At 36.8% G+C, this 27,621-nt stretch overlaps 1 protein-coding gene across 3 annotated transcripts in view; it reads left to right on the plus strand.

Moving 5' to 3' along the window:
* Positions 1 to 27,621, plus strand: part of LOC120632614 (dmX-like protein 2) — a 67,184-nt gene that overhangs the window by 18,221 nt on the left and 21,342 nt on the right. For 2 of the 3 annotated variants that reach the window (XM_039902545.1, XM_039902547.1), the window contains exons 7-48: positions 633 to 821; positions 1,574 to 1,701; positions 2,376 to 2,536; positions 3,300 to 3,375; positions 6,042 to 6,228; positions 6,569 to 6,753; positions 7,996 to 8,106; positions 8,368 to 8,552; positions 9,380 to 9,494; positions 10,067 to 10,259; positions 10,639 to 10,786; positions 11,354 to 11,552; positions 11,893 to 12,108; positions 12,448 to 12,596; positions 12,993 to 13,138; positions 13,243 to 13,349; positions 13,472 to 13,779; positions 13,922 to 14,206; positions 14,498 to 14,761; positions 15,019 to 15,168; positions 15,643 to 15,794; positions 15,877 to 15,940; positions 17,061 to 17,138; positions 17,785 to 17,907; positions 18,137 to 18,275; positions 18,354 to 18,533; positions 18,836 to 19,057; positions 19,339 to 19,514; positions 19,604 to 19,741; positions 19,815 to 19,930; positions 20,202 to 20,433; positions 20,633 to 20,879; positions 21,321 to 21,429; positions 21,634 to 21,839; positions 22,137 to 22,373; positions 22,722 to 22,954; positions 23,893 to 24,065; positions 24,405 to 24,505; positions 24,823 to 25,067; positions 25,537 to 25,728; positions 26,253 to 26,377; positions 27,461 to 27,603. In XM_039902545.1, the coding sequence (XP_039758479.1) occupies positions 633 to 821; positions 1,574 to 1,701; positions 2,376 to 2,536; positions 3,300 to 3,375; positions 6,042 to 6,228; positions 6,569 to 6,753; positions 7,996 to 8,106; positions 8,368 to 8,552; positions 9,380 to 9,494; positions 10,067 to 10,259; positions 10,639 to 10,786; positions 11,354 to 11,552; positions 11,893 to 12,108; positions 12,448 to 12,596; positions 12,993 to 13,138; positions 13,243 to 13,349; positions 13,472 to 13,779; positions 13,922 to 14,206; positions 14,498 to 14,761; positions 15,019 to 15,168; positions 15,643 to 15,794; positions 15,877 to 15,940; positions 17,061 to 17,138; positions 17,785 to 17,907; positions 18,137 to 18,275; positions 18,354 to 18,533; positions 18,836 to 19,057; positions 19,339 to 19,514; positions 19,604 to 19,741; positions 19,815 to 19,930; positions 20,202 to 20,433; positions 20,633 to 20,879; positions 21,321 to 21,429; positions 21,634 to 21,839; positions 22,137 to 22,373; positions 22,722 to 22,954; positions 23,893 to 24,065; positions 24,405 to 24,505; positions 24,823 to 25,067; positions 25,537 to 25,728; positions 26,253 to 26,377; positions 27,461 to 27,603 (7,133 nt within the window). The remainder of the gene's footprint in view (positions 1 to 632; positions 822 to 1,573; positions 1,702 to 2,375; positions 2,537 to 3,299; positions 3,376 to 6,041; positions 6,229 to 6,568; positions 6,754 to 7,995; positions 8,107 to 8,367; positions 8,553 to 9,379; positions 9,495 to 10,066; positions 10,260 to 10,638; positions 10,787 to 11,353; positions 11,553 to 11,892; positions 12,109 to 12,447; positions 12,597 to 12,992; positions 13,139 to 13,242; positions 13,350 to 13,471; positions 13,780 to 13,921; positions 14,207 to 14,497; positions 14,762 to 15,018; positions 15,169 to 15,642; positions 15,795 to 15,876; positions 15,941 to 17,060; positions 17,139 to 17,784; positions 17,908 to 18,136; positions 18,276 to 18,353; positions 18,534 to 18,835; positions 19,058 to 19,338; positions 19,515 to 19,603; positions 19,742 to 19,814; positions 19,931 to 20,201; positions 20,434 to 20,632; positions 20,880 to 21,320; positions 21,430 to 21,633; positions 21,840 to 22,136; positions 22,374 to 22,721; positions 22,955 to 23,892; positions 24,066 to 24,404; positions 24,506 to 24,822; positions 25,068 to 25,536; positions 25,729 to 26,252; positions 26,378 to 27,460; positions 27,604 to 27,621) is intronic. The other variant, XM_039902546.1, reaches the window with a different exon arrangement.

The raw sequence follows: 27,621 nt of genomic DNA on the forward strand, positions 1-27,621 counted from the left end.
TTTTAATTTATATTTATATTGATATAAGTTTGGTTTTTTAAAAAATCCCTGAAGATTTTCTCAGGATAAAATGTAAGTTAAACGATCAAGGTTTTTTTTTAAATCCCGCTGAAGTGGAGCTCAGTGTACCCCAATCATTAAACTATAATCTTAGTGTAACTCGAACCTTATTACTAAAGTTGCAAGAATAATTTGATGATTACACTCAATCAATCAAAAATCAAAAATACTTTATTGCACACAAGAAAATAAATAAATAAAAGAGACAGAAACAACAAAGGTACAAGTCAATTAAATTTGTGTAACACTGTATTTGTGTACTTTGTGTTTGTGTTCACTCCTTACGTTAGACCGATATACGTGTTTAATTTAATACCTACCTACCACCAACACATGGCCAAACTGACTTGCGCGTTGCAACAACGTTTCGAATAGCCGGCGCTCGGCAAATAGGGTAACGTTTACGAGTTCCTTTTCCAGAATATTGTCCTGTCCATCTCCAAGATGCAAGGCTACCTGTGTGCTAAATTTCATCAAGATCGCTTCAACAGCTGAGCCGGGCATAGGCAACAAACAAATAACCACAATTTCACATTTATAATATTATAATAATGGTTAATCGTGCTATTCAGGGGCAGCGTAGGCAACGTGCTGGTGACGTCATGCGTGGACAACATCTGCCGCGTATGGGCGGAGACGCTATTGCCTGAGGACGAATGGGGCGGCGGTTGTGTGTCAGCGCACTCGCGATCCCCGCCGCGTCGACAGCGAGCCACGCACCGACACAAGCATCGCTTTATGCAGCGTTTGAAGCATATGAAGTGAGTATTTAACGAGTACGCACGTATCAACGTACGCGCGTCGTCGAATGTGAACATCTGGTGTGTATCAGACGGAGACACTTGTCTGTAAATTAATGAGATGGCAGTTCCTTCTAATCGCACTGGGGATCCCCGCCGCGTCAACATTTTTTTTGCAACTTGATGCAAGCACCGCTTTATGCAGCGCTTGAAGCGAAATATGACTTGAGTATTTCACAACTTAGTCATATTTCCTTTCTATGTATTAATATGAATCCTTTCTATGTATTATATGGTCTGGGCGCCCGGTTAAACGCTCAGGTTTAACCGGGCACCACAAAAACCACTCATGGTTTTTGTGGTGCTATTATATTATTTTACCGAAAATGTAATGTTTTTAGCAATAGTTAAATAAATAAAAAATGTATGCACTTAGAAACGTACTTGTGTTGTATCTGCTGCGTATGGGCGGAGACACTTGTGCAAAGACGAATGAGCCGATGCGTTTTAGAATTCCTTAATTCTGAATATTCTCTTTCTGGTCCGGTGGGAGGCATCTTACATGGCCAGTGACCACCCTAACGACAGAGATGTGCCGCCGATTTAAGTTAAAGTACGGTAGCGATATTGGTTCTATATAACTGCCATACCCCATCACTTTAGGCTACGTATGCTGCATCGCTATTTACCACCAGTTTGGATTAAAGGATCACCATACAAGTTCACAAATAGATCGCCTCTCCGTATAAAGCCTGAAATTTGGATTGTTCCAGAACATGCTTCCACATCCGGCGGAATGCTCAGTCGTCGAAGCAGCCCGGCGCTCCGATCCCCACGCTCCCCTCCACATACAGTGCGCACGATTTCCACAACCCGTACCACTCTACATCGTATACTGGAGGTCAGTTCAATCACTAAGTGAAACTTTCATACTTGCAGAAACTACTGTTTCCAAAAATATTGACTATGCCAACCAGGCAGTTGAACTGATTACGTGATCTGGAAACTATTATCATACCATTACCAAATTTAAAACTTGGAACCACAATTTTTTTGTAAGAGACGGAAAAAAAAACAAATCGTCCTAACTACATGTAGGGGAGTTTTAATACATCGTCGAAGTGATATTTATATATTAATATAACTCTTAACAACTACAGCTTTCTAGTAATAAATGTTCATGATTTAAATCGCAGACAGACGGTTGACTACAGAACTCTAAAACGGCCTTCGAAATTAAATTCCGTAGAATAAAAAAAAAAAGTTCCGTAAAAGTAGATGCTTGATCATCTAAAAAAAATGGACCTTGACATCGGTAATGCTCGCGTTCTTTAGACAATTAATTTTCGGGTTGTATAGTTGGTTCAATTAAATATTTGATCTGTGTCATGTTTTCATAAAAGTCGCAGAAAGTCATTCCTCAAACATGAGTAGTTTTATTTAAATTATATGTCTGACGAAAGCTGACAGTTTTATAAAACGCTTGAAAATAAAATATAGTGTTGCCACAAAATTAGTTATCTTAATACGTTGGATTATAAAAGTTTGGTGTTTAATTAAATTGTATTTCCTCAGGGCTACATTTCCACCTTGCGGCGTCTATCAACGCGGAGACCGATATCCCACTTGTCCCTTCATTAGCTGGAGGTGGACGCTTCATACTGCACTGGTTACACAACAAGGAAATGCACTTCACCAGTCAAGCCGAGGCGATATTGCACGATCTCACTAAAAAGGTATGTCTTTATATAACTACTAGCTTTTGTCAGAGACTCTTTTGTTTTTTTAAAGTCTTAAGGGAATCGTACTTTTTAGAATACGGTTGCCACCACCACTCCAATCCGAGAGTATCGTACGGTACGACTTGAGGTATTTAAACGGAGAACGGGCAGCATCGACCTCTGTCGATTACCAATCTGTCTGCCCAGCGTGGTGATTATGGGCAAAACCTTCCGTTAGGAGCGGCCTTGAATATGAGTCCAGCAGTGGACTGTTATATGCTAGTCATGATATGTCTACTACGTCTGTCTCCAGGATCAAAGTTATCTTTATGCTCAACTAGCTGTTGCCTGCATTCTTCGTCTGGGTGCAAGCAAAGGATGCAAGCTATCTGTGTCAAAATTCAACTAAATCGGTTAAGCGGTAACCGCAGAGAACTATGAAAAAAATTAAGTTTATTAAAAAATATAGGTATTTTTACATTCTTAAGTAAATTTTAAAAATGTTTTTTAAGAGAAACATGCCAAAATTCTTCTACTTATGTAACTCCGCCGAAAGTTTGGAAAACGTAACAGTAACATAGCCTGAAATAATACCTTAAAATCAGTCCATGTTTAAATGATCGCCTATAGCCCTAATTATTTCATGATATGTGAGCAAACCCATAACATCGAATGTGTTTCGTTAGTAAAAATCTTGAGCATTGCTTGCCATCATCAATATTAATCATTACATTTTTGTATGATAAGACATTGAGATTGCTACTGTTTTTCGTTTCAGATTTTAGATAAGGAAGAGACAGACGAAGGAGGCTCTGGTTCTGAACACACCACACATCCGGACGGGGAGAATGAAAGTATGTTAAGTTAGTTAAGTTTAATTTACGTTTTTGCGTCTTTGTAACCGAAGAATTTCCGATTTAAAGACGTATATGTGTACCCCATTTTTCTGACATATTTCATAATTTAAACAATGATTTCGTTATTTTTAATGTAATGAAGTCTCTATAATGCAGTAACAAAATATTGTGATGCATAGAAAATATGTATTTGACTTTTTTAGCTACATTAAGAGTTTTTTTTTTTTTTTTAATTTTCAATAGCAGTGTCTGACATACATTGTATTAATGTTATTGTCTTATGTTTTCCTTTAGCCGCAGTAATAAAAAGTTATTTTCATCTAGCTCCACTTGTTGTTCCCATTTACTATCCGGTTTGGGCTTATTAGAATCGTGCTGATATATATTATATTACCTCTATTCTATTAGTTCGTTGCATTGGCGTTTAGTTCTGGAAGGTGTATAGTGTGAACAAAGAGATACTAATATGTACTATTTACGTGTACTTGTCAAGTTTGGGCTCAAAAGTAACCATAGAAATTGAAGTGAATGATGGATTTTTGATACTTCGCTAAAGAAAACAAAAGGCAATATAATATTTATATGTCAGCCAATATGAATTGAAAATATAAATTTTTGTTACTAAGTATATAGAAGGAGGTATTAGGTATCCTGTGTTGGGTACAAAAAGCATTGTCCTTTAATTAAATTATACAGTAAAAACTATCACATTACAGCAAATTAAGCTTAGTTTTAGCCACATAAGTGCGCTCGAAATTTTAAAGTTAATCTATCACAACCGAAGATCGATCGATATAATTACATTGCAAAGTGTGTCAAAACTTAATCAATGCATTGGAGTTGTATAGAAAAAAGATACGTCTATTGGTCTAATTAAAATTCTAATGCATCTGAGATTTCAATCTTGGATTGTATATACGTTATTTATTTCGATTGTTATATCATATCATTACGAGTATTTGTTAATAATTTTTATTTTTGAGTCAAGCGTAGGAAGTAAATATATGCTTTATGCTTTAATATACTAAAGCAGGAAATAATATAGAGCTGATTAATTTATCATGTGTACGAGCTTGTAATATCGATATATATGTATATAATACAGTTATATAATTTACCGATTTAAAATAAAATAAATGAGTAGAATTTTTAACATTTAACATCATTATATTTTATTGAGAGCAAATGCTTAGCATAAATAATCGGAATAGGTAGTGCAATTTTGTGGAATTCAATGACGTTACATCGATACGCCATTAAATCCAATTGGCTTGGAATTTCATTTAATATATCGTCGTTTAACTAACAATACTATGTGAGTAAAATTACCAAGGTTTTCAGGGCACCACACAAAAATATTCAATAATCAATGAAGTAATAAACCCATCAATATTGCTAAACCACTATTTTTAAAATTCAATGATTGGAAAGCGTCAATTGTAGGTCTTAAAAACTATGCCAATTTGACTTTTGCGGTATTGTTAGCTAAGCAATGATACTTAAAAGCTAAATCATTTCGATATGATGGTAATAAATAAAATCGAATAACCGAAATTAATGTACTAATAACAATGACTTACCTAGACTACCTAGACTGGCCTAACATGGAACATTGCATCTTGTAATTGCATTGTTCTTTTGGGATGGCTGTAGATAAGAACGAACTCTTTCTCTTGTAACACCGTAACTATTTAGTTGTTACCGTTAGCCTTATCCATATAAATATAGAGTTTGCGATCATTGATAATAATACAGATGCTTTGACTTTGTGCTTTACTGCTTATTTCATGCTGCTATGTAGGACATAGAAGGCCGAGTCATAATTTAACTAAAGCTCAATCTGAGGATAACAGCAATAGTGATGAACAACCAGGTAATGTCATACACATACATTCAACATTCAAATATTATATTATAGTTTTAGCGTGACTCCGAATAAGTAGATAACTATATACATATATATATATATATATATATATAATATATATATAAATATATGGCTAATTGGGCGTAGTAAAAAACATTTCTAGGCGGGTACGTGTCGCCTAGAAGATGTTTATTCACGGTTGTTTTAAAGACACTTAACGTTTTATTTTATAATTAATTTGATTTCAATCCTATGGGGTATCAATTGTACTTATTTAAAATTACTCTTTATTCTCTTATTTTATTTCTAATAAATAAATTTTACTCTTATTTTATCTCTAATAAATAAATAGTTTTCGAATATTCTTACTAATAATGAAGCTGCATAGTTTGTATTTTTGTTTATATGAACATGCTCAAATCTCTTGGCATGATATTACAGTCGAGTTTCAAAAATCTTTTGAGAGCTTAATTTACAAGAAAAATAATGGACTATTTTAAATCACGCTACAACAGTTAGAAGCCGCAACAGTATATATAGCGTGGGTTATTGGACAGAGATTGGGTCAGGGTTTATTTTATAGAATAGCAGATCAAAGTTTTTATCGAAAACAATAACCTATAAAACGAAAAACCACCAGTCACTAGAAGTATTATCGTGGGCTAGCAATAGAACGCGGTCGGGGTATATTGTCTTAGTTGAGTTAGCGGCAAAATAAACTGATCAGAAAATAAAACCGATATTCCGTAATTAATAAATTAATTTCACCAGCTAATAAAGATAATTAATTGTACAGGTAGCGGAAACCACAGCCATCCCAGCCTATCGAATACTACATCAATAAACTCAATAGCAACAGATGTCACTTGCACGCACTTGCCAGACTCGCTTGACGCGAAGATAGAGGGCCTGCTGCGAGACTGGCATCAAAGTCCCGACCTACTGTTCTCAATACACCCTGTGGATGGCAGTTTTCTTATTTGGTATGTTTACAAATTGGGCTTCTGTCTATCTATAATCTATTAGAATATTTGGGTTTGTAAATATGATTTAATTCCTTTTTCCTCAACTAAGCGGTTAGTTTGTGTTAAGAAGATACTAAAATAGTAATTTCAGCCATGCTTTCCTACTTTGTTACGGTCCTGTTGTAGAAATTATTCAATATTATTTATTAACTATATATAAAAAAGGGTACAGCAAAAACTCCTTATGTGCGTACTTGTCACGTGCGTACATGAATACACGTGCTAGCTTTTTTTTTTTTTTAAATTCTTCCTTGTTAAACGGGAAATAGTTTGTAGAAATACCAATATTTTTCCCCAGGGTTTGCGAGTGGTTAGACGAGTTGCAGGCGGGTGCCATCCGCCAAGCGCAGGTATCCTTCTCAGCGCGTATTCCCTCCGCGTTTCCACTCGGAGATGCTACCACGATGTGCACACCCGCCGCTTTGTACCACGCTGCCGCCCAACCTCTATATGTGCGACATCGGACAAAGCCTGTTACCCCGGGTAAGAGCATATTATCTTGCACAATAATGACGACATTTATTATACCTTGATTATGTTTATTTTTATTATCTATATGTTCATAAGTATTTATGTATGATTGAGTATATATGTATTAGTTTTTTATTTTATATTTATTTATTATATTTTTCTTATTTGTGCAATTTTGTTTATGTATTTGTATTTAGCTACTTGAATGTACGTTTTTAATAATTTTACACCACCTGTCCGCTCTCTCTCATCTTGTCCTAATCCAAAGGTTGCCTGGCAGAGATCGCTACTAAGCGATAAGGCCGCCTTTTGTATTCTACTTCTGTCTTTGTATTTCTATTGTTTTTTATTTTCCTAACTTCATTGTGGTGTACAAATAAACAGTTAAATAAATAAATAAAAAATAATAAGAGCTTGCGGCCAATTTATCCGGGGGGCTTAGTAAAGTAATAAACAACATTTTTGTCTTCTGCAAACATTAGAATACATTTTAATTTTAGTCTTCTGTGACTGCTTAAAAGAATATATGTTGTTTCCTTCTAAAACAATAAAATAATCTAACTTTACCTCATCTAAATTGTTCACGACCGGTCATTTGTTTGTTTAAATTTGTTTCGCGGATAAATTGACTGAATTTTAGGAAAATTTTCTCTATGAGCATTTGCACTAAGCATTTGTAAATGCAATATGTATATTTTACCTAAAAAAATAAATAAGATACTCGCGACGCATTTTTATATATACAAACGTGTACAATATAAGTGTGTTCAAATATTTAATTCGTATTTCCTATATATTGGTAAATGAAGCGGTTTTAAAAATGTGCTTACCACGCATTTCACGCTATTTACTTCTTTGATGGAAAGTCAGGCTTGCGGTAGAATCACATTTTTTTCATTCCACTAGGAGTCGAACTAAGTAAACTAGGTACCATCACTTATCACCATAAGTGATGGTTGCGAGCTAATCTGCTAGTGGAATGGCAGTTATATATTAAATCCATAATACGCGATATGCTAAATAATAGCATATCGCGTATTATGGACTTCGAAAAATTCACGACGATTAATCGCTTGGCTATGTCGGTACGGTGGTAACTAGCCAATTTGGAACCACCCACCGCACTAAAAAATTATATTCCATCACATACATAGATCTTTTTTTTTGGTTGTTTCTGTTGGTAAGTAGATTCAAAAAAATAATTATATATAATTGTTTTTTTTTTTTTATATAACAGTGAATATGTTTCTTTAGGGCAAAATCAACAAGGTGAAACGGTAACAACGCCACTGGCAAGTGTACAGGAAGAAAAGGAGGAAACCGATTGGACACAAAATGATGAACAAAATGCTCAGCAAGAAAATGGTACGTTACTCAATTTTTAGAGTCATTGCGAGGTTTTACCGTTGTAAAAACCGGTACATTTAACTTAGTACTACTTACGTTGATTATAATATGCGAGGGTTCGTTAAGAGGGTTGTGATAATTGAAAGCATAAATAATTAATAATCGATTAGGATTATCTGAGGTCGCTTAAACTATTGGTAAGATCAGTTTATGTACACAAGATGCAAAACTCATATGCAGTAAATGTTATAGCTGATTATCGTAATTTATAACATTTAGGGTCACGAGAAGAAAACAATAACGATATGAAAAGAAAGACCAGTGTCGTGACGGAAGACCTAGGTGAAAACCAAGACGGAGACGTGTTAGAGTCGGCACCTGTTATATCCATGGTCACTAACCACACAAATGGAACCCTTAACTTGTGGCAGTTAACGTTCGACGATAAGTCCAAATTTTCTCAGGTATGTGAATATTAGTTCCGCAGCATTAATTGTTCTTTAAAGATATGTGATAATGAGGGCTTGGAGGGATTCCTAGAGGATCACCTGTATAACAAAGCAGACTGGAGAGTTATATGCCTCTCAACATTTGCTAGCTTATTATTCGATACATCTTAGTTTCCGAAACCCAAAAGGGTTGCTGAACCTCCGGGGATATCCTCTAGCGGTTAGCTCCTGTTTTACCCGACTGCTGTAGGGAAATGTGTTTAGCAGTATGTATGGATGTTCCACTTTTATGAAGCCTCTATTGGGTTGAGTTTAACATTTTAAACTAAATATTGAAACTAAATTGAATTGATACATTCAAATTACTCTTCTGTGCTTTTCGCAGATGTATTCTGCGAATGGGGATCCACTTATTTATCTGGATAGACAACGGTTACGCGAACTGGCTATACCATAGACTAAGAATTTAATGTCCGCGGGCCATGAGCTGCCAAGCGCCCTTTTTTTCAATATTCATCTTTAATCGCCTTAATTATCATACGTCTTTAAGAATAATCCATGTCATAATCGTATAGAATATAAATATCATGAATTCGAATCGAAACAAACCAAATAAAATATGTTGTTTTGACATGGCCAACGGATGGATGTCTTTGGGCGCCCTCTGAGATGAGTTTTGCTAGTGATCACCGTTATACGTGTTTAAAATTGTAGAAACAACTACAGTGGAATCTATAAAGCCCTTAGTGAACTTTTAGATCGTCTAAATATTACCTGAGCTTCGCTTAGTTAGTCGAAATATGAATATGTGAAGAAGTTCTAATTCCACTTTCTATTTGCAGGTGTTATCAATTGGACACGCTTCTAGAGCGTCCGGTCATAGGTTTAGAGTTAATGACATCACATGCCATCCAGTATTACCATTATTGCTTACGACAAGTCATCACAACATATCAGGTTAGTCTACAACAAGTTCCGGTTGACTTACGGCTCTGAAATATGACCGCTCACAATGTGCCTTTTAAGAAGTCTCAGAGTTACTCAGTTTTTCATAGAGAGAGCTTTTCTCGGTGAATTTATCTACGTAATCAAATCAGAAATTAGGTGATTTGAACAATTAAATGATTCGCTTAGAGCCGCTGAATACAAGAAACAAGCGGGCTAAGACTGGTCTGGCCTACAAAAGACATATTATGCCCAGCTGTGGACGTAAATCGGCTGATATATTTTGATCCATTTCTTTTATTAAAAGATGTCCCAGCACGGGGACGCAAAAAGTAAGGATGAATTATTATGAGCAAATTCAACGTTTACCATATATTTACTCTTTTACGAATTTATAATGCTTTTGACTTAACTATTACGGATTACGGACTTCGATCTAAACAGTTCTCAGTTTGAGAGGATACCTGTAGCATGTAGTGGTCCGGTAATTAATGATAATAAAACATCTATTCCAAGATGATATAAGACTAGTATACTTAAAACGGACTAAGCATAATTACAGCTATAAATATCGTTACATACAGATCACGAGAGAGAGGTAACAAACGTAGACGAAGACGCAGCCAAGGGCGGTTTGTGCTCGGAATTAATAATGTGGCGCGTGGAGTGCGTTGGTCCACTCGGCAAGTCCGGTGGCGTCTCCGAACTAGCTCGAGTCAACTCGCCTCATCTTTCCGCATTCAGTAACGTCGCTTGGTTGCCTACTCTACTACCCAGGTACGTGCGATTACTTAAAGATATCATGAAACGGTGATAGACTAGTGAAAATATCACTTCCTATAACGGTGAAGGGATAAATCATGAGCAAACCTACATGCCTGGAAGTTCTCCACAGTGTTATCAAAAGGCGTACTAAAACCAACTAAACCCTTTTCATTGTGTGAGGCAACTCGTACCCTGTTGTGGGTTGGTCATCAAAGTTTAGATTTTATTAACGTTATTTGTTAACGTCACTAGGTGGGTAGGTGTAACTAGGTTACAAAGTTAGAAGTTAAACAGAGCCCTAACTTATCGTGTTTATTAGTGAACGTGACCTTTCTAACATGTTATTGTTGGAAATCGTTCATACGATTAATTTATTTATTTTCATTGGCAGTACTACCCTGGGAAACCTATCGAATTCACCATCGGCTTGCTTCGTGGCGAGCGATGGGGAAAGCTTAAGATTGTTTCAAGCGGTTATCGATGCACGAACGCTGTTGGCGGAAATCGCCACATCAGAACGTCGGCATAAAGATGTTCTGGTAAGATTTTCAAAAGTTTTATATTATCCAATAAGTATTAGTTAAGGACGAGATAATAGCTATTTTTAGCGCACGGAATACCCTCCATGAAACGAATGACCTAAAATAGTTTTCGGATATATGTGTGTAGACAACAAGGTTGTTGATTTTTTTTGCAGCGCCATCATTTTTGACGAATGCTTATTACTTTGACATTTATTTATTTATTTAAAATGGACAACCAACAGTAGATACATTAAAACTCGCTCTTTTTTTTGAATGAGTCACATAGTAAATGTTCAACTATTTACAGGTTATCATATGCATTAAAATGTAAAAAGTCATTCTTATAAATTAAAGGATAAACTTTCAAAAACTTTTATACCTAGTACTTGGTTCCTTCATCACCATTAGGCTAAAATATTTGGCATATTTTATAACTTTGTATGTTTGATCTCTAGCACTATGACAATTCTGTAATCTGGCTCAAAGATACGATAAGAAGGCGGTGTATCTCTTCACGAAACTCTATACCAGTATTCACTAAATATTTGGCATAAAAAATATAAACATTATTTTTATCTCTAGCACCACGACACAATGTCGCTATCATCTGACTCAACGATAGAAGAAGGCGGTATACCTCTTCACGACCGTATAAAGATTGTGTCGCAACAATCCACGGCACGGCCCGGAGCGATAATCCAGTTGCACGCTATCGCAGACGCGACACACGACTGGCACAACACACAGTTGCTGCACGTATTCCAGGAGCAGTTAATTACTGGTAAGAATATGTTTTTGGCTTAATATTTCGTCTTCCAGGATATATTTTGTAAATGTGGGGAATGCATTACGACGAGCAAGAAAAATAAAACTGTAGAGAATAGAAAATAATGGTATTTTATTGGATGCTGGAGGCTAGGATACACTTATGTGTTAAACAAAAAGAGCTACCTAGCTGAGGGTATTTACGCAAAACGTTAAACTAAAACAATATATAAACATTTTACAAACTTTAATGTTAGCTATGGTTTTCAAAAAAGATAAGTTTTATAAATCTAAACATGATCGGTCAAACAAAAGTAAAGTAAAAAACTTGTATAAATTTCTTTTGACATGAATAGGTGAACGTACATCAAGCGACACGGAAAGCTCCGATTCAGGCGTTGAAGGTTCTGACGTGAACACTATAACCGAAGCTGGCCTTGAAGCAATAGTCGATTTACGGAAAGCAGCTGTGTTCAACGAACCTTTCTACATTGTTGTACTGGAGAGAACTGATGGCGGCTCCACCGTTCATATGTGGAGATTAACAGTCTCATCCCAGGCAGATCCATCAGGTATCTATCTAATTCAATAATTCAATAATTCATACTTTCAGTTTAGTACTAGATTTAAAAAGCTCTCATTTGACAGTAGTAGAGATTTTTTTAACAATTTTACCTATTGTAAATGATAACACTTTCTGCAGACCTTTAATATTTAATTAGTTAAGTTCTAACTTTACTACTATGAATTGAGATACATTTTGTACATCTTGTCTTTTACCGAGAAGTGTAAAAGAGTTTACTGGTAATAACTTATAGTGCGGCTCCAGTTCCCTAAGATGGTATAAAATCTTTGGAGCACAGACCCTAGTATAATATATGTATATAATATATATAATGTGTCAATTCCAGATGATCTTACAAACAGTATGATGTATGTACCGGATAGTGCACTAGTGCAAGAAGACGAAGGCGAGTCACGAAAGAATTCCGTGTCAGTCGACGCTGATCGCCCACCTCCAGCGCCCACACACTCTCATCTCTCAATTTCAACTAAAAAGGTTAAAAAAATTACTTAATTACTCAAAGTTTCTTCTTCTTGTCCTTATTTCACTTTATCTGAGCTCGGACAGAGCGAAGACAGATTTGATGACCGACCGCCTGTCTGACTTCAACAATATTTGAAAATGTTTTTGGTGGTGGAATAACCGAAAATTTTTAGTGAAGGATTGGAATATTAAAATTTAATCGCATATCAGTCATTCTCCCAAGTATACAAATTTAAAGAACATTTGGTACAGCTCGTGCAACAAACATTTAAACTGAGCAGGAGTCAATTTTAATTATCATACGAGGTGCAGTAAACAAGGCGAAGTATATATAGGTCAAAGTTACATTAAAATTACACGCTATCGGGCTTAGATTTGGAATCATCGGTTTTGTTCGTTTTTTTATAGGTTTGTGAATGTCCGTTATCGCTACCGGACGGTGTTGATGTCATTCACGCAACGCCTGCAGCGGGCCACTTAAGTTCCGCTTCAATATACCCAGCCTGTTTAGCACCTTACATATTAGCTACAGCCTGTTCTGATAGTACTTTAAGGTATTTTATTTTTTTAATGTTTAATTGAATCAGTGTAGTTCAATTTTGATACATATAAGTTTTGGTGCCTTTCATAATAATGGTCTTTAAACAAATGATTTTAGGTTTTGGAAGTGTAATGTTACTAAAAAAGACAATGATTTGCTTGATTATACGTGGAAAGAGTGGGAAATGATGAACAAAGACCAAGAATCTACAATAGACATTCCAGGTAAATAAGTAATTCAAGTAAATGCAAATTTAAACTGCCTTAACTATTTACATAGACTTGTTTGGTGGAAATGTCTTATACCATCTAAACTTTATTTTCTTGACACCTTATATGACTTTCAGGTCAACCCCTTCATATAAGCGCGGCGTATTCCGGTCGAATAGCATGCGCATACAAATGCGGGAGATCATTCACTCGACCCAAGGCAGGTCTTACTACAAACAATTCGAATCCCGACGCCCGGTTCGTGAACCTTTGCGTTTGCGTCTACGAGTGTGAGAGCACCGGAGGCGCGGAATGGCTGCTAGAAGATACCATACCGTTGAGGAACGTCAGTTTACCGCGTGTGGGCGTGTGTGCCGATACGCAGATAGATCTGTCGTACTTGCATGACACGTCGTTCATGCAGAAAAAACAAAGGCTGACTCAGGTTAGTTACAGGTGTAAAACCATTGGCCTCTACATTTCAAGGCCGCAGTAAATCAAGCATGACTCTTATGTTTAATATATGCCGAAACATGATTTATGCAATCTCTCATTTCTTTTATTAAAATAAAAAAATTACACTATAGGTCCTGCAAACGTTGTCATCCGACGAAGGCCGTAACAACCGTAATGGCGAAGGTGATACCGGAAAATCTGCAGGTCTTCTAGCAGTGCCGTCGTTCAGTACCCTACAGTCGTTGCGCAAAAGCATCATGGAAAACGGGAATACTTGCCCGCTAACACAAAAACATCTTGTGCAGTTGGACTGGGTGTCCAAAGAAGATGGATCGCATATATTAACTGTTGCGGTCGGATCAAGAGTTTTATTATTCACACCGGTTTCAAGTGATTTGGCTCAGGCTAATTTAAAGGTATACTATTACTACACTCCATTTTTTGTTACCTTCCTTATAATGTAATCAATCTTTTCATTACTTTTTACGCAACAGACTATTATATAAAATCCAGCCATAAAGGACTTCAATTGGTTAAAATAATACTAAGTTAATAGCGATAAAAAGATTTATTATAATCAAATATAGAAATAAAATATTTACGCAAAAGTAGTTATCAGTACTATTGAGCATTTCTCATAAAATAATGGTAACATTGGTATGAGATCTTCGACACAATAGTTATAATGGTCTGTGTCCATTTCTTAGGCAATGAAAGAATCAATAAACAACAACCGACCAATACTCCGCAAGGCTTCATCTCTCGCCGCGCCGTTATTCGTGGAGGAGATCCGGTGGATGCAACTTCGACGTATTCAGTTAAAGACAGCTGACGGTCTACCGCCATTGCCGATGCAGATATCCTGGGTCCGAGACGGAATATTGGTCGTTGGGATGGACTCTGAAATGCATGTTTACTCACAGTGGAAGCCAGAAACTCCACAGATAACATCTGGTCAAGCGGCAACCCAAGTAAGTTTATGAAAAGAATAAATTTTTGAACACTATATCCCACAAATATCATTTTCTGAATTGCATTTTTCTAAATTTATTTCATCATGTCACAGAATTTTTCCATTTTGGTCATTACATGATAAATCAAATTACAAACGCAAGATAAGACTTTGCTACAAGTGTTAGAGATTATATGATTTCCAATAGACTAACCCATTTAAAAAAAAATTGGCCTTGAATCAAGCATGCATTGTGAAGTTTTATTTTGTTTTTAGGAACAAGAAGAAGGCGGCGAATCCCGAGCGCTTCGTGATTCGGATTTACGTGTCTCTGCGCCGCACTTACAACGCGTGTCTTCCATCAACCTACAGCTTCTGGAACGCGACGCTAGGAGGCGAAACAAAACGCAACCTGACCAACCTCAAGTACGTTCACACACCAATCAGAACGGACTTCTTTATAAAAATCCATTTGATGTATGATCGCTAACTTTTGAACAGATCGCAAGATCTTAACTTTCCAGCATGGCTCTTGGAGACGTTCGCGTATTTTCCATGTTCACTATCACTATTAAAGTCCCAAAAACTGTAACTTACTTTAGTCAGGCCCACATACTTTGCACATACTTTAAGAAAGATACTTCATTTTAGGCCTCTGTGAATGGATCTTACATAAACAGGAGTATTTTATATTAAACTAAATTATATATCAAATATTTAAATAAATCAAATTAAACATACTACGAAAAAAACACATGCCCTTCTAGTCCCAAAGTAAGCGTAGCTTGTTCTATGGTTATATTACATAATATCTTTTGATGAACCTGTGTTTTAATTAAAATATCAACTGAGCTCGTCTCCGTCTGCGATGCTCTACAGTTATTTTTATCTCTTTTTCAGCCACTTTTAGACTATATGCCAGATTTTGGCCTTTTCGAAGCATCACAGATGGCATGTCCAGTATTACCACAGTACCATCCTAAGCAACTCATGGAATTATTAAACAGCGGCAAAATCCGATGGGTTAAGGCCATCCTTGCTCATTTGGTCAGGTAAATATGAAAGTAGAATAAGAAATGTGTATTCTGTTAAAATTATAAATGTACTTGTGAAAAAAGTATTTTCTAATGTCAGATGCATTGGAGGAAGTTATACGACTCGAAACTCGCAAGGCGATGAAGACAATGTATCGAGACAGGTATGAATTGTTGGTCTAAATATCTTACACGGCCTATCATGTTTAAGATGTTGCTTAAAATTGCATTTTCTGTATTATAATACCACAACTATTCAAACCTCTTACACTTTTGACATCAGTGTAGTTTAGCTTTAAATAAGTGAAGTATTAATTTAAATTTGTAAGGTGATTTACGCGCTTGTGAGGTGATGTACCCGCGGCTGCATAGTTTTATGTGGCCTCGTGTATATCACCTTAGTATTTTTTATATGTCGTACGGAATAAGTAGTCTCAAGCGTGTTGATCTCCTCACTTCTAATTTTGATATCAATGTTACACGAGAATGTTAGAAGTAATATGCAAATTTTGGTTAGAAAATATCTCACGGTGGCTGAAAATTAAATATTATTAGTTACTTAAACATACTAGCATTAGCACTGCTAATATAGTAGATCAAATAATTACACTGCATTGCTGTAAAAGAAGTTCGTTACTTAGTCGTCAACAATTTATTTTTAAGTGCACCGTCCTGCACGTCTGAAATAATGAAAGAGATAAATATATGAAATTCAAGTCAGGAAATAGTCTTTTTCTAGCGTAGTTTTGCAAACTACTGATCCATAAACAGAATTAGTGTTACATTTAAGTTGTCGGGGCTAAGATTTTTGTGCAATCGCGGAACCTATAAAAGTGTAATTTGTTACCTTATTCTGGAATGGCTTAATTGTTTTTGTGCCAACTTAAAACTGTGTGGTTTCTAGGCAGCCGCGTGTGTTTTATGTGTCATACATGCATTGTACGCAGCAAAACACGCCGACAATCTTTACATTATGCTTCCGACTGAATTCAATGATAATCACTGTCAGTGGCATGTCCGTCTCAAACATTCATTTATCAAGCCATCGGATGTTTTCTGTGAAAAATGTCGCAGACGCAATTGTTAAATATGAACCATTTTCATGGCAAAACTCACTACTTTATTCATTGAACACGCCAAAGTACGTTCTAAAGTCGTAACCGGCATAGCTTACACAGTGTAAATGAGCATCATATTATGGTCACAAGCGTCGCTTAAGTATGGCTAGGCGCGCGAGCATGTGTGACGTGGCGTGGTGAGGTGTGACGTGCACGTGTGTTGCAGCGCGGCTGGTCGCGGTCGCGTACGCTGTCCGTGTCGTTCGCCGCAGGCGCCGCCTCGCCGCTTGACGGTGTCGCACAGGTATGCCTGGCTTTTGTCATGTCCTAGCCCGTTATACTGGTCGTATACTAATCAACTCACGCTGATCATAACGTAAAGTCATTTCGAAATTTTCGCCTATGACCCAAGGTCCTCCTCGCATCTTTCAGTATTGAAAATGCATTGCTTTCGACCTGCATGATGCGTGTGTCGCGTATTGATAACATCATTTAAGGTTTTTGAAACGAATGTTGCTCCGCTTGGGAGTTTTGGTATCCGATCAGCATCAACTATGACTTTTTTCACTTGTGCTACTTTTTTCAGCAACTCTCTACACAAGGCCTCTAGTTATGATCAGATAAACTATTTTGTATTGTCACGATAGTTTTTATTGGTTATAGAGGAATCAAATTAGAGGAATGTTAGGCTAATCAAACAGCATAGATACTTAAGGCACCTTTTATTCTACACTTCTTTCACTTGGCACTGCAATGTATCTAGTTATTCTTTATGCATCGTGATATCGTGATATTCTAATAAATTTCTTTACAATTAACCTGAAGACAAAATAGTACCATTATCTAAATGAAATTATTTTTAGACAGAAACTAGCTAAAAAATCATTATTTATACCAATTACGATTTCATCCATTTAGAAACATTTAATTACACGAATGGTAACAAATAGATAACTGAAGACGTCCAGCTGGATTACGCGGAGCTGACATCAGTGCCGCCTTTACCACTCTGGACTTTGTTAGTCGCAGATAAAGAGTCTGCGCATCATCCGTCCACAATACAGGAAGCTAAGGTGAGAAACTCTCCATTTTATATGTTAAACAAAGCCTCGTTTTAACTCTCAACGTATGCGAACAAAGTTAAAGAATTCAGTATTAAATCATGTCATTAAAACAATAACAATTCAATGTTCACTACATTGAATGATAAATTTAAGAAAAAATTGCTAGAGGTGCAGTTTGTTAACTCAAAAATGCTAATTAAACGTCTTCTTAATACACTTAGTTCTTGAAACTTTTTAGGATTATAATGAACTATTTGAGGGAACAATGGAAGTTGAAGAAGATCTCGACGCTCTATTGTTGAGTGAGGAAGACGGTATTGACCGTCGTCCTTCAATGCCAGAAAGACAGCCACTTTCACACTTTGGCCCTAGACAAGGTATATAATTTAGACGTATCTCCATTGATTAACAATATTCTGCTGAACAATATCCTTATATTTTTTTTGTCTCACCAGGTCGAATTCTTTCCCGGTTATTAACACACACTCACCTTCCTGGACTGAGTTCACTAGACCAAATGCATTTGTTGGCTTTGGCCGATACCGTATCAACTTGTGATGCAGACTTTGCAGAGCGACTTGCGTCCAACGCTCGAGTTGATGTTACGCAAGGAACTGGACAAGAGATTCTACCAGGTAAACTATTTTGTTATTTTTTCCTTCAAAAGGATGATTCATATGTTACATTTATAAATATTTCTAGCAGTGGTTTAAAATTGTGTATCTGCCTCAATGGCTAATAAATTCTTAACGTTCCGTGCCATAAAGAATTGCGCCATGAATTTTGAAAACATGTAACTATCGTCTCAAAACTATTGCTTTTTGAAATTAGTAGAACATATTTAATATTAAGTTAAAATTCAATTTTTTAACTGCACGCAATTAGTTTCTTTGTTTTTATCAATATAATGTTCTTATCCATTCAAGATTTATTGCAGATTCTTTAGACGACTGTGGATTAAGATTCCTGCTAGCTATGAAGCATTACGGATATCTATTGCGTTGCCTTCCGATTGCCCAGCGCGCCTCGTTGCAACGTACAGGCGTTGGTACTTGTAATCTGGTATGGGCTTTTCATTCTGAGACTCATGAGCAACTCCTGAACCTAGTGCCTGGATATGCTAAGGGTCAACCTAAGTGGTCAACTATGAGGGAATTGGGTAAGTGAAATTTCAATACTTGAATCAATTATGTGATATTATAATATGAGAGTTTGTCAAGATGTTTGGATCGGCAAAAATCCTCAATCACGCATAAACATTAAAAAGATCATATTGGATTGATGATGATGAATCACATCAATTGATTATTTGAAACTTCTCTAAGAGATGCATGTTTATAGAAATATATATATGCAGATAAATAAAGTTTTGAAAATACATAAATACGCTCAGCGTCCCCTAATAAATGTAATTTATAATTAGTTTATATTTGTCCCTAGGTGTTGGTTGGTGGATACGTGGCGATCTCTTGCGTATATGCGTTGAGCGGTTGGCGCGTGCGTCGTATATGGCAAAACAAGATCCTATGGACGCCGCTCTCTACTACCTCGCTATGAAGAAGAAGACGCTACTATGGGGGTTGTTCCGATCCAACCGCGATGATAAGATGACATCAGTACGTAATTAATCATAAAATGTAATCACTATATGATGCCTTTTTTAGCAACCTTAAATAGTTTTCAAGAGTGACTGTTTTGTTTACAGTTTTTCTCAAATGACTTTGCCGAAGATAGATGGCGAAAAGCGGCGTTGAAAAACGCCTTCGTTCTTCTTGGAAGACAACGTTTCGAACACGCAGCCGCTTTCTTCTTATTGGGCGGTGCCCTAAAAGACGCACTCGAGGTATATATTACCTAAATCATATGGATCGTTTTTATCCAGATTAGTTAGTGTTAGTACTTTATTCTTATTTCAGGTACTCATTACACGATTAGGAGATCTACAGCTGGCTATGGTGGTTGCGCGTTTATATGAATCGGACAACTCTTTACCAAATAGTTTGAAGAAGTTACTCATGGATGAAATATTAGGGTGAGTTATGCCGCTTAAATAAGGTGTCATGATATTTTACTCAAATTACCTGACTTTAAATAAAAATTATCTCTCGGAATGACCGTGACATAATTTTTATCGACTTATTGAAATGTGCATTTTATTTGGCTCTAATAATACTTATTTTTTTGAAAACTTTATACTCCGTAAATAGCAAATTAAGAAATTGTAGATCTTAATTCAAAGGAACCCTACTATACTTAGTAGAAAGAAACGTAACAAAAAAACATTGACGTGAAGATTTTTTTAGTGGTGAAACTGAAGATGGCGAAGTGGACTTAGAGCACGCGCATCCTGATCCGTTTGTCCGATCGATGGCATTATGGGAACTGAAGCGCTACGGAGAGTCGTTAGATACTCTGCTCAGTAATGCGGGAAGATTGCACGCGGCCCGTGATAATGAGCCAATGCCGAGTGTATTTAACTTCTACGTGTATCTACGCACGCATCCGCGGCTTAAGCGACACAATATGCCCAGTCAAGTGAGTGGTTGTTATAACCTTTTCGCATTAAAAAGTTTGAAAAAGAGCTGGGTAACTTTCCCGTTCGAAAAGCGATGGGGCAGAGCGCCTCAAATGATACCTTAAAATCTTTTTGACCGTTATATTTATTAGAACTCTAGCGTAACGTTTATACTGCGAATCTTTCTTATCGATTTTATATGTAATTAAATATTTTTAGGGTGGTACGCTAGCTCTTCTCCAACAAGATCCAGAAGAAGGGATAACTCGACTAGAACGACGTCTGTACTTCCAAACGGCCCACGGTCACTTCAAAGCCGGCTGCCCAGCGTTAGCACTGGAGGTCCTCTCGAAGCTCCCAGCGCGAGTCCGGGAAGAGAAAGTTCGTCAGGCGCCCGTGTCAGCCCCGTCCGTCGACGAGACCGTCATTCACACAGGACAACTGATCGAAGACACGACAGTCAAAAGTACGACAAATTCACGTCCGTTTGTACGTCGCTGTGTCTTTATTTGTTTTGGTTTTTGGCTAACTTTGCTTTGCTAACTCAGGGGCCGTTCATAAAATCAATTTTCCGCCACGCTGTAATCAAATTGTACAACATTTGTTTGACAACAAATGTATATCTCTGCTTGACTTAGTAGCGTATGCGGACTGTATAAAATTATATCCGGCTCCCTGAAATGCTTCGTTGACTAAGTATCTTTCAAATATTTATTTTATGTATATTTATGTTATTATAAAATTATCGTTGATTAAGTTTATTTGTATTTGAATGTTATTATTATGATTTTAAAACATACATCATTCACGATACCGCAATAATAAATTGTTTATTGTTTTTTTAACATTTGTATATATGAAATGATTAAACATCAATTTTATCAAAATTATTTTTTTTAACTAACAGAGCAAGAAGAAAATTTGGATTGGAACTCATCAACTGTAGATTGGGGTGCGCCTGTAAGCACCGCTCAGGATGACGAACTTGTCCTAAAATGGGACGATGATGAAGAGAAGTAAGTTTTAGTTTGTCTTTATTACAATAATAAAGCCAAATCTACACTTTCCCGTGCCAAATGCTTTTCTTAGCGCCTAGAGTTCGTGCGTGTGCTGCACTTGCCTAGATTGATGGTGGTATCAGCTTAAACTGACTATTATGGATTTTTTTAAGAACGGATGAAATTCTCGATATAAAGTTAAGATTCGGTATGAATTTATAGGTCTTCTGGTTCGGGAGCTTCTACGCCTCCGTTGGAAATGAAAATGGACAAACCTGCAGACCCTGAAGTCCAAGGTCCACCGGAGACCGAAAAAGAAGAGGAAGGCCCTACAGTAGATATCATGGCGCAACAACTTAAGTTCGTAGCCTGTCTGAAAATATTGATGGAAGAACTCAGTACTTTAGCTACAGGGTTCGAAGTTGATGGTACGTTTTAATGTTGTTACCTATCTAATACAAAATGTCTAATCTTAATGTCATGATTTTTATATATATTTAATACAATACGTTAGTACTAAGAACATAATCTATTCTAATCCGAAGTCATCCCGCCTGTCATATGGATATGAACTTCAAAGACCAAACTTTCTACATTGAAATAGACTTCTGGAATACAATTTTTTCGAGGCAGAACCGCCGATTCGGTGCCATCCGCGTCTTGTATTCTACCCTGAAAGTTAAAAAAATGTTTTTGGATGGTCTCTTAATCGAATTGTTTTGCAGGCGGTCATCTCAGATATCAGCTATATATCTGGCTAGAACGAGAAGTGGAAGCTCTCAGACGTCTTTGCGGTTACGTATCAGCGCCAGGCGCAGCTTCGGGGGGTGAACTTATTTGTGCTGATGGGGAAGCGCCACCATTACCAGAGAAACCCACGCTACATCAACTACTCATCAGGGAGAAGGCAGACTTTGAAGCCAAAGTTCAGAGGGCGGTGCGAAGAAAAAAGTGGCTGAAAGGTACGTACTAAGTGCCGTGCAGACCATCTGTCCTCAGTTCAAAAGAATACTATCCTGAATTTGTACTAAAACCGTAGCCAACCGTAGCATCATCTCTAGCCAAGCTAGTGCCCTTTGAGCCGTAGCTAGTGTCTCAAAGGTACAAAACGGTATGTGGGCTAAAATTCATCGCGAATATGTGTACGTTTGCCTTAGATATAAAAGCGCGTTCTCGGACAAATATGACGTTTGCGTTTGTACGTTTTACTTTAGTGTGTAATTTGCAACGTGCAACACTTAAACGCTTCAAAGTGCTTTCCATAATAGCTACTAAGTACTAGCTCTAACGAAAATGACTTTTGCCTATAGCAAACGAGACGCTCCTCCGAACGCTCTTGTCATACTGCTCGCTACACGGCGCGGGTGGCGGTGGTCTGGCCTCCGTCCGCATGGAACTAGTACTGCTGCTTCAAGAGTTGGGACAGGATAAACAGCATCAGCAATTGTTGTCGCCACTTCCCTTCCCGACTACACTACCACTGCTGGCCGCAGCAGTCGCTACAAACAATACTGTCGTCGCGGATCCCGTCAGACATTTGCAGGTATTAATTTCATACAAAGATTTACAATGATTTCAACTGGTACACCTTTTTGCGGTCTATTTTAAGATGTTCTCCACATTCTGTCCTGTGGATTAACAAGCTAACATTTTTACTTTGAGCGATTTCCTTACTGTCTTTTGCAACCTGGTATCAGCGAAATAACACAGCTGATTAACAACACTTATTGGTTGTGTCTCATTTATTTGTGAGATACTGGTACACAAATCTCACAACTTCAATAGACTTGGAACTATTATCTCTGTTAGGATAGGCCTAACTTTGTGCAGGGTATGTTAATGTTGTGTTAACTCCAACTAATTTTTTTGATTTTGCCTCCAGAAATCGAATCTGTGCCTCAGTATGTTAAGCCACCGGTCCTGGTTATAGTCACTAGCTTGTGATAATAATAATTGACGTTATTTGAGCAGCATGGTCTAACCTAAAAGTTTCTCCCTTATTTTAAAAATAAATAAATAAATAAATAAATATACTACGACAATACACACATCGCCACCTTACTGAGTACTGGGTTAGATTACTGGGTACTAAGATGACTAATGAATATTTTAATGAATAATATACATAAATAATTAGAATATACATATAAACACCCAGACACTGAAAAACATTCATGCTCATCACAAACATTTTTCAGTTGTGGGAATCGAACCCCAACCCTTGGAATCAGAAAGCAGGCTCGCTGCAAACTGCGCCAATCGGCCGGCAAATGGCCTCTGTTTGGGATCATTGGTGTGAAACTGCATTCAACCTAAGAACTACATACCCTAAATTCTTTATGTAACTCGTTTTTGATTATTTGAATGTTTTGTTTTATGAAATCTTCCTGCTGCATATGTTGTGCTCTCTCTCGATGGAACATTTATAGAATATGATGATCTGTAACAATTTTTTTAATAATTTACAAATCTCTATTTCAGTCCGTAGCACACGATATGCTCGGCACTCTGGGTGAATTAGGAATACCTGGAGGTTCGGCCACTCGATTACTGCATACTTTACGAGAGCTAGCAGTTGCGCTGTCCGCATGCATCTACCAGAGTCTCTGTGACTCTGACACCTTTAGTTTGAAACATGCGCAGCATCACGATGGGTAAGCTACAACTAGTACCAATTCAATTAAAATTCTTGGGTTTATTTCCTAGGACAATGTAGTTTTACATCTTGTTTTCAAAAGATCACGTTAAAATCCTCGATCTAACTGTCATCTGTGATGAAATCTATGATACTCGGGTTGATTAGGTTGTAGGCAATACATTTCGCTATGATTATTACAGCGGTATAAATTTTTTATAACGAATCCAAGTTTATCTAGGGGTACTGAAAGATTTTAATTCTATATCGACGATTTCATATATCATCTTTTAAATAATAATAAGTTACATCAATTCTGTATTATTATTTAGAAAAATAACATGTTTCTTGTTTGTAGCATGATCGCCGAAACCCCTGGTACAACTAATCTGTTAATAAGACCGCGAAGATATTCCACTGAAGAACTTTCTGTGACCACTCCACCCAACAAATGGCCTGGTACGTTTGTTACAGTTTATTTTATTTCAGTCACTTTTGAACAAAGCAAAACTAAAAAGTTCTATAACTAAAACGAAACTCAAGTATAAACTCATTTTCTTATTAATGACCCAGTCTAGCTTTCTGAAACCACTCCACCTATCGTATAATAGCCCCAGTATGTTCGTTTGTACAGTTCATTATTTTATGTCGTTAGTTAGTTTTGAAAAGTTAATTATTTGCTAAATTTACATGGTTCCTAATAGTTACTTTTGCTGAAGTGTTTCTTTATTTATTTCGAGTACATAATCGTAAGTTTGAAATTTCTGAACTATCAGGTGTGTCGGCATTACGTGGATTAGCCCTCCGCGCCGCAGAAGAAGAAGAAGCTCCGAGATTACCGGTGCTTCTAGCGGAGGCTTACTGCGGAGTTTATTTAGCGTTACTGGGCTGGGCGCTAGCGGCAAGAGACGCTCATTTGCTGTACAGATTAGCCGCACATGTGACCGATAATAAGGCCCACGCAAAACTGTTCGGAGGAGGTGTTAGAAGATTGCTTACCACAGCGCCTGCTCAGCCACAGGTTAATATTATTAACTAGATTTCGTTTTTGATGCATTATAATGATGCATTATCTGGATCATGTCACAAAAAACCTTAAACGAGGTATCAACAGAAAAGAAGAGTGTTCAAGCGGCTTAGTCCAATTGAAATTACAGAGACGTTTCTTTTGGAAGCAAAAATTTCCGTTCAGCTTTTTATTGTATATAAATGGAGTTACAAACTAGGACAGTTAATTTCAAACTTTGCATTTATATTTATTTTCATGTTGTGATAAGTCTTATATTAACTTCCCATCCTCCTCTTGAATTCTAACTTAATATCTTAGATAAATCTACTTAGTATTTATGTTAAGAAACTCAATTCATTTTGAATTACGTAGAAGAATAGCCTTACCTCATGATATTGTTTAAAGCAATGTATATGATACTAATGCAATGTAAGATAACGTCGTATCGAATTTTAACCTGATATTCAAATTTTATGAACAGCCGAAACTCGTTGAACGTACTGAGGGCACATCTGTTTGGTCGTCGTTAAGGGAAAAAAGGGCATTGCTGCATATGCGACTGCTAGGCTTGAGCCCTACGGCACCACATAAGAATATTCAAGAGGGACGACCAACTTACAGAGAACAGTTTGTGCCACCCCACTGCAGCATATTGACCTTCCTGCTTACTAAGGTAAGTTAAAACTTATAATTTATCTTTACAGCAGCGTTAAATAATAATAAATCTTTATTTATTTCATTATAAAGAAAGCTTTATTATTATTATTAAACGCTGATCTGCTGATTAATTACAGCAGCGTTTATGTCACTATTATTGATTACAGATTAAAAAAACATTGTTTCTTATTAGGGAAATTGCCGTGAATAAAATTTATAAATGAACTTAATTATGGTCGGTTGAAAGTCTTAACTTGAAAGACTAGACGAGTCTAATCTAGTGAAAAAATGTCTAGTTATATCGTCACATAATAAGGATGTTTTATGTTTTCTCTCGTATTTAAAGAAATGTGAGGCCATAGACAAGTGAATTTACACTTTATTACTGCCGATATCCTTTAAATGGAGGAACTGTCAGCCTTATTCCCGATTGTCTTCCTGGAGTTCAGATTAGAATATTTAGCTGTCTCGACCGCCATCTTTCCAATATGCCTACAGTCGACTAACATTTTATAAGACATGATTGACATTTCTTTGTAGCCAACACCGGAACAAGATCCCGATAATAACGATTATGATTCTGCGGAATCCGGTGGGGAAGATGCGGAAGAAAGTGCAAGCGAAGCTGAAGACGACGACGATATCTTTGATACATCAACAACTAGGTACAGTTTCTCTTTACACATATTTCCGAATTCCACAAAACGAAACCCTAACCATGATTTCCTTCTCCAACAAGCCAATAGATTAATTTTATTTATTTTTGTGCATAGAAACACTGAAGTATCAAAGTAGAATTTATCTAATTTTACTTTGTTTTGAATCCCTAATGCACAACTAATTTTAATTTAACAAATATTCTGCCAAGAGGGCTGGATAAATTTAAGCTGTAAAATAAGACGGATACAATACGAAGTCAATTCTACAAATCTTAGGCAAAGCGTATTTATTCTTTGTCATACGAAACGTGAAAATAAAGGCATTTGGGAAATAAATGGCGGTAGCAATTCTGTTGAACACAAATCTTTAATTTCAATTGAAGGGCGAACCCTTTCCACATAGTATGCAATGAAAGGGATGGCACTGCTGTTAGATTGGTTGGTTTAGATTACTTTTGAGATTTGTGTACAACGGAATTGGCACGATTGTACTTAATAAATCAAATATTCGTACCCAATGGTAAAAATAAATTGCTTATTTATTTCGGGTAATCTACTCAAAGCAGAAGGTTTAAACAGAAATTCAAAAGCAATCACATTGCGAGTTTATACTGTGTACAGGGGCCTGTGTACAGGGGCCTGTGTACTACTATCATCATTAAAGCTATCATTAAACATTATTAGAATATTGTTTTGTTACAGAATTTTAATCCTTGTTATGAGGACGTCAAGTTAACTAATAAATAAATATACTACAACAATACACACATCGACATCTAGCCCCAAAATAAGCGTAGCTTGTGTTATGGGTACTAAGATGCCTGATGAATATTTTTATGAATTATACACATAAATACTACTATGTACTACATTATATACATTCATGCTCATCACACAAACATTTTCCAGTAGTGGGAATTGAACTCACGGCCTTGGGCTCAGAAAGCAGGGTCGCTGCAAACTGCGCCAATCGGCCGTCACAAAGTTATGTCAAACGTTTTAAAATAAAACTTTTTTAAGTGAAGGCCCATACGTTGATATAGCAAATTATTGTTTCACTTTATAAATCGCGTGATCGGTTGCCCTTAGGACTGAGAAACGACCTAAAGGAGCCAACATGGAACACTCCGAGCCGGACTCTTACTCGTGGTACGTGATGCGGGTTGCCGTATTACGTCTCGCGCAGCACAAGTTACAACACTTCCTGCAGCTCTGCGGCATAGAGATGTCAGGTAAATAACATAATCTGC

Source organism: Pararge aegeria, chromosome 20 (genome assembly GCF_905163445.1).
Source record: "Pararge aegeria chromosome 20, ilParAegt1.1, whole genome shotgun sequence".
Lineage (NCBI taxonomy): Eukaryota > Metazoa > Arthropoda > Insecta > Lepidoptera > Nymphalidae > Pararge > Pararge aegeria.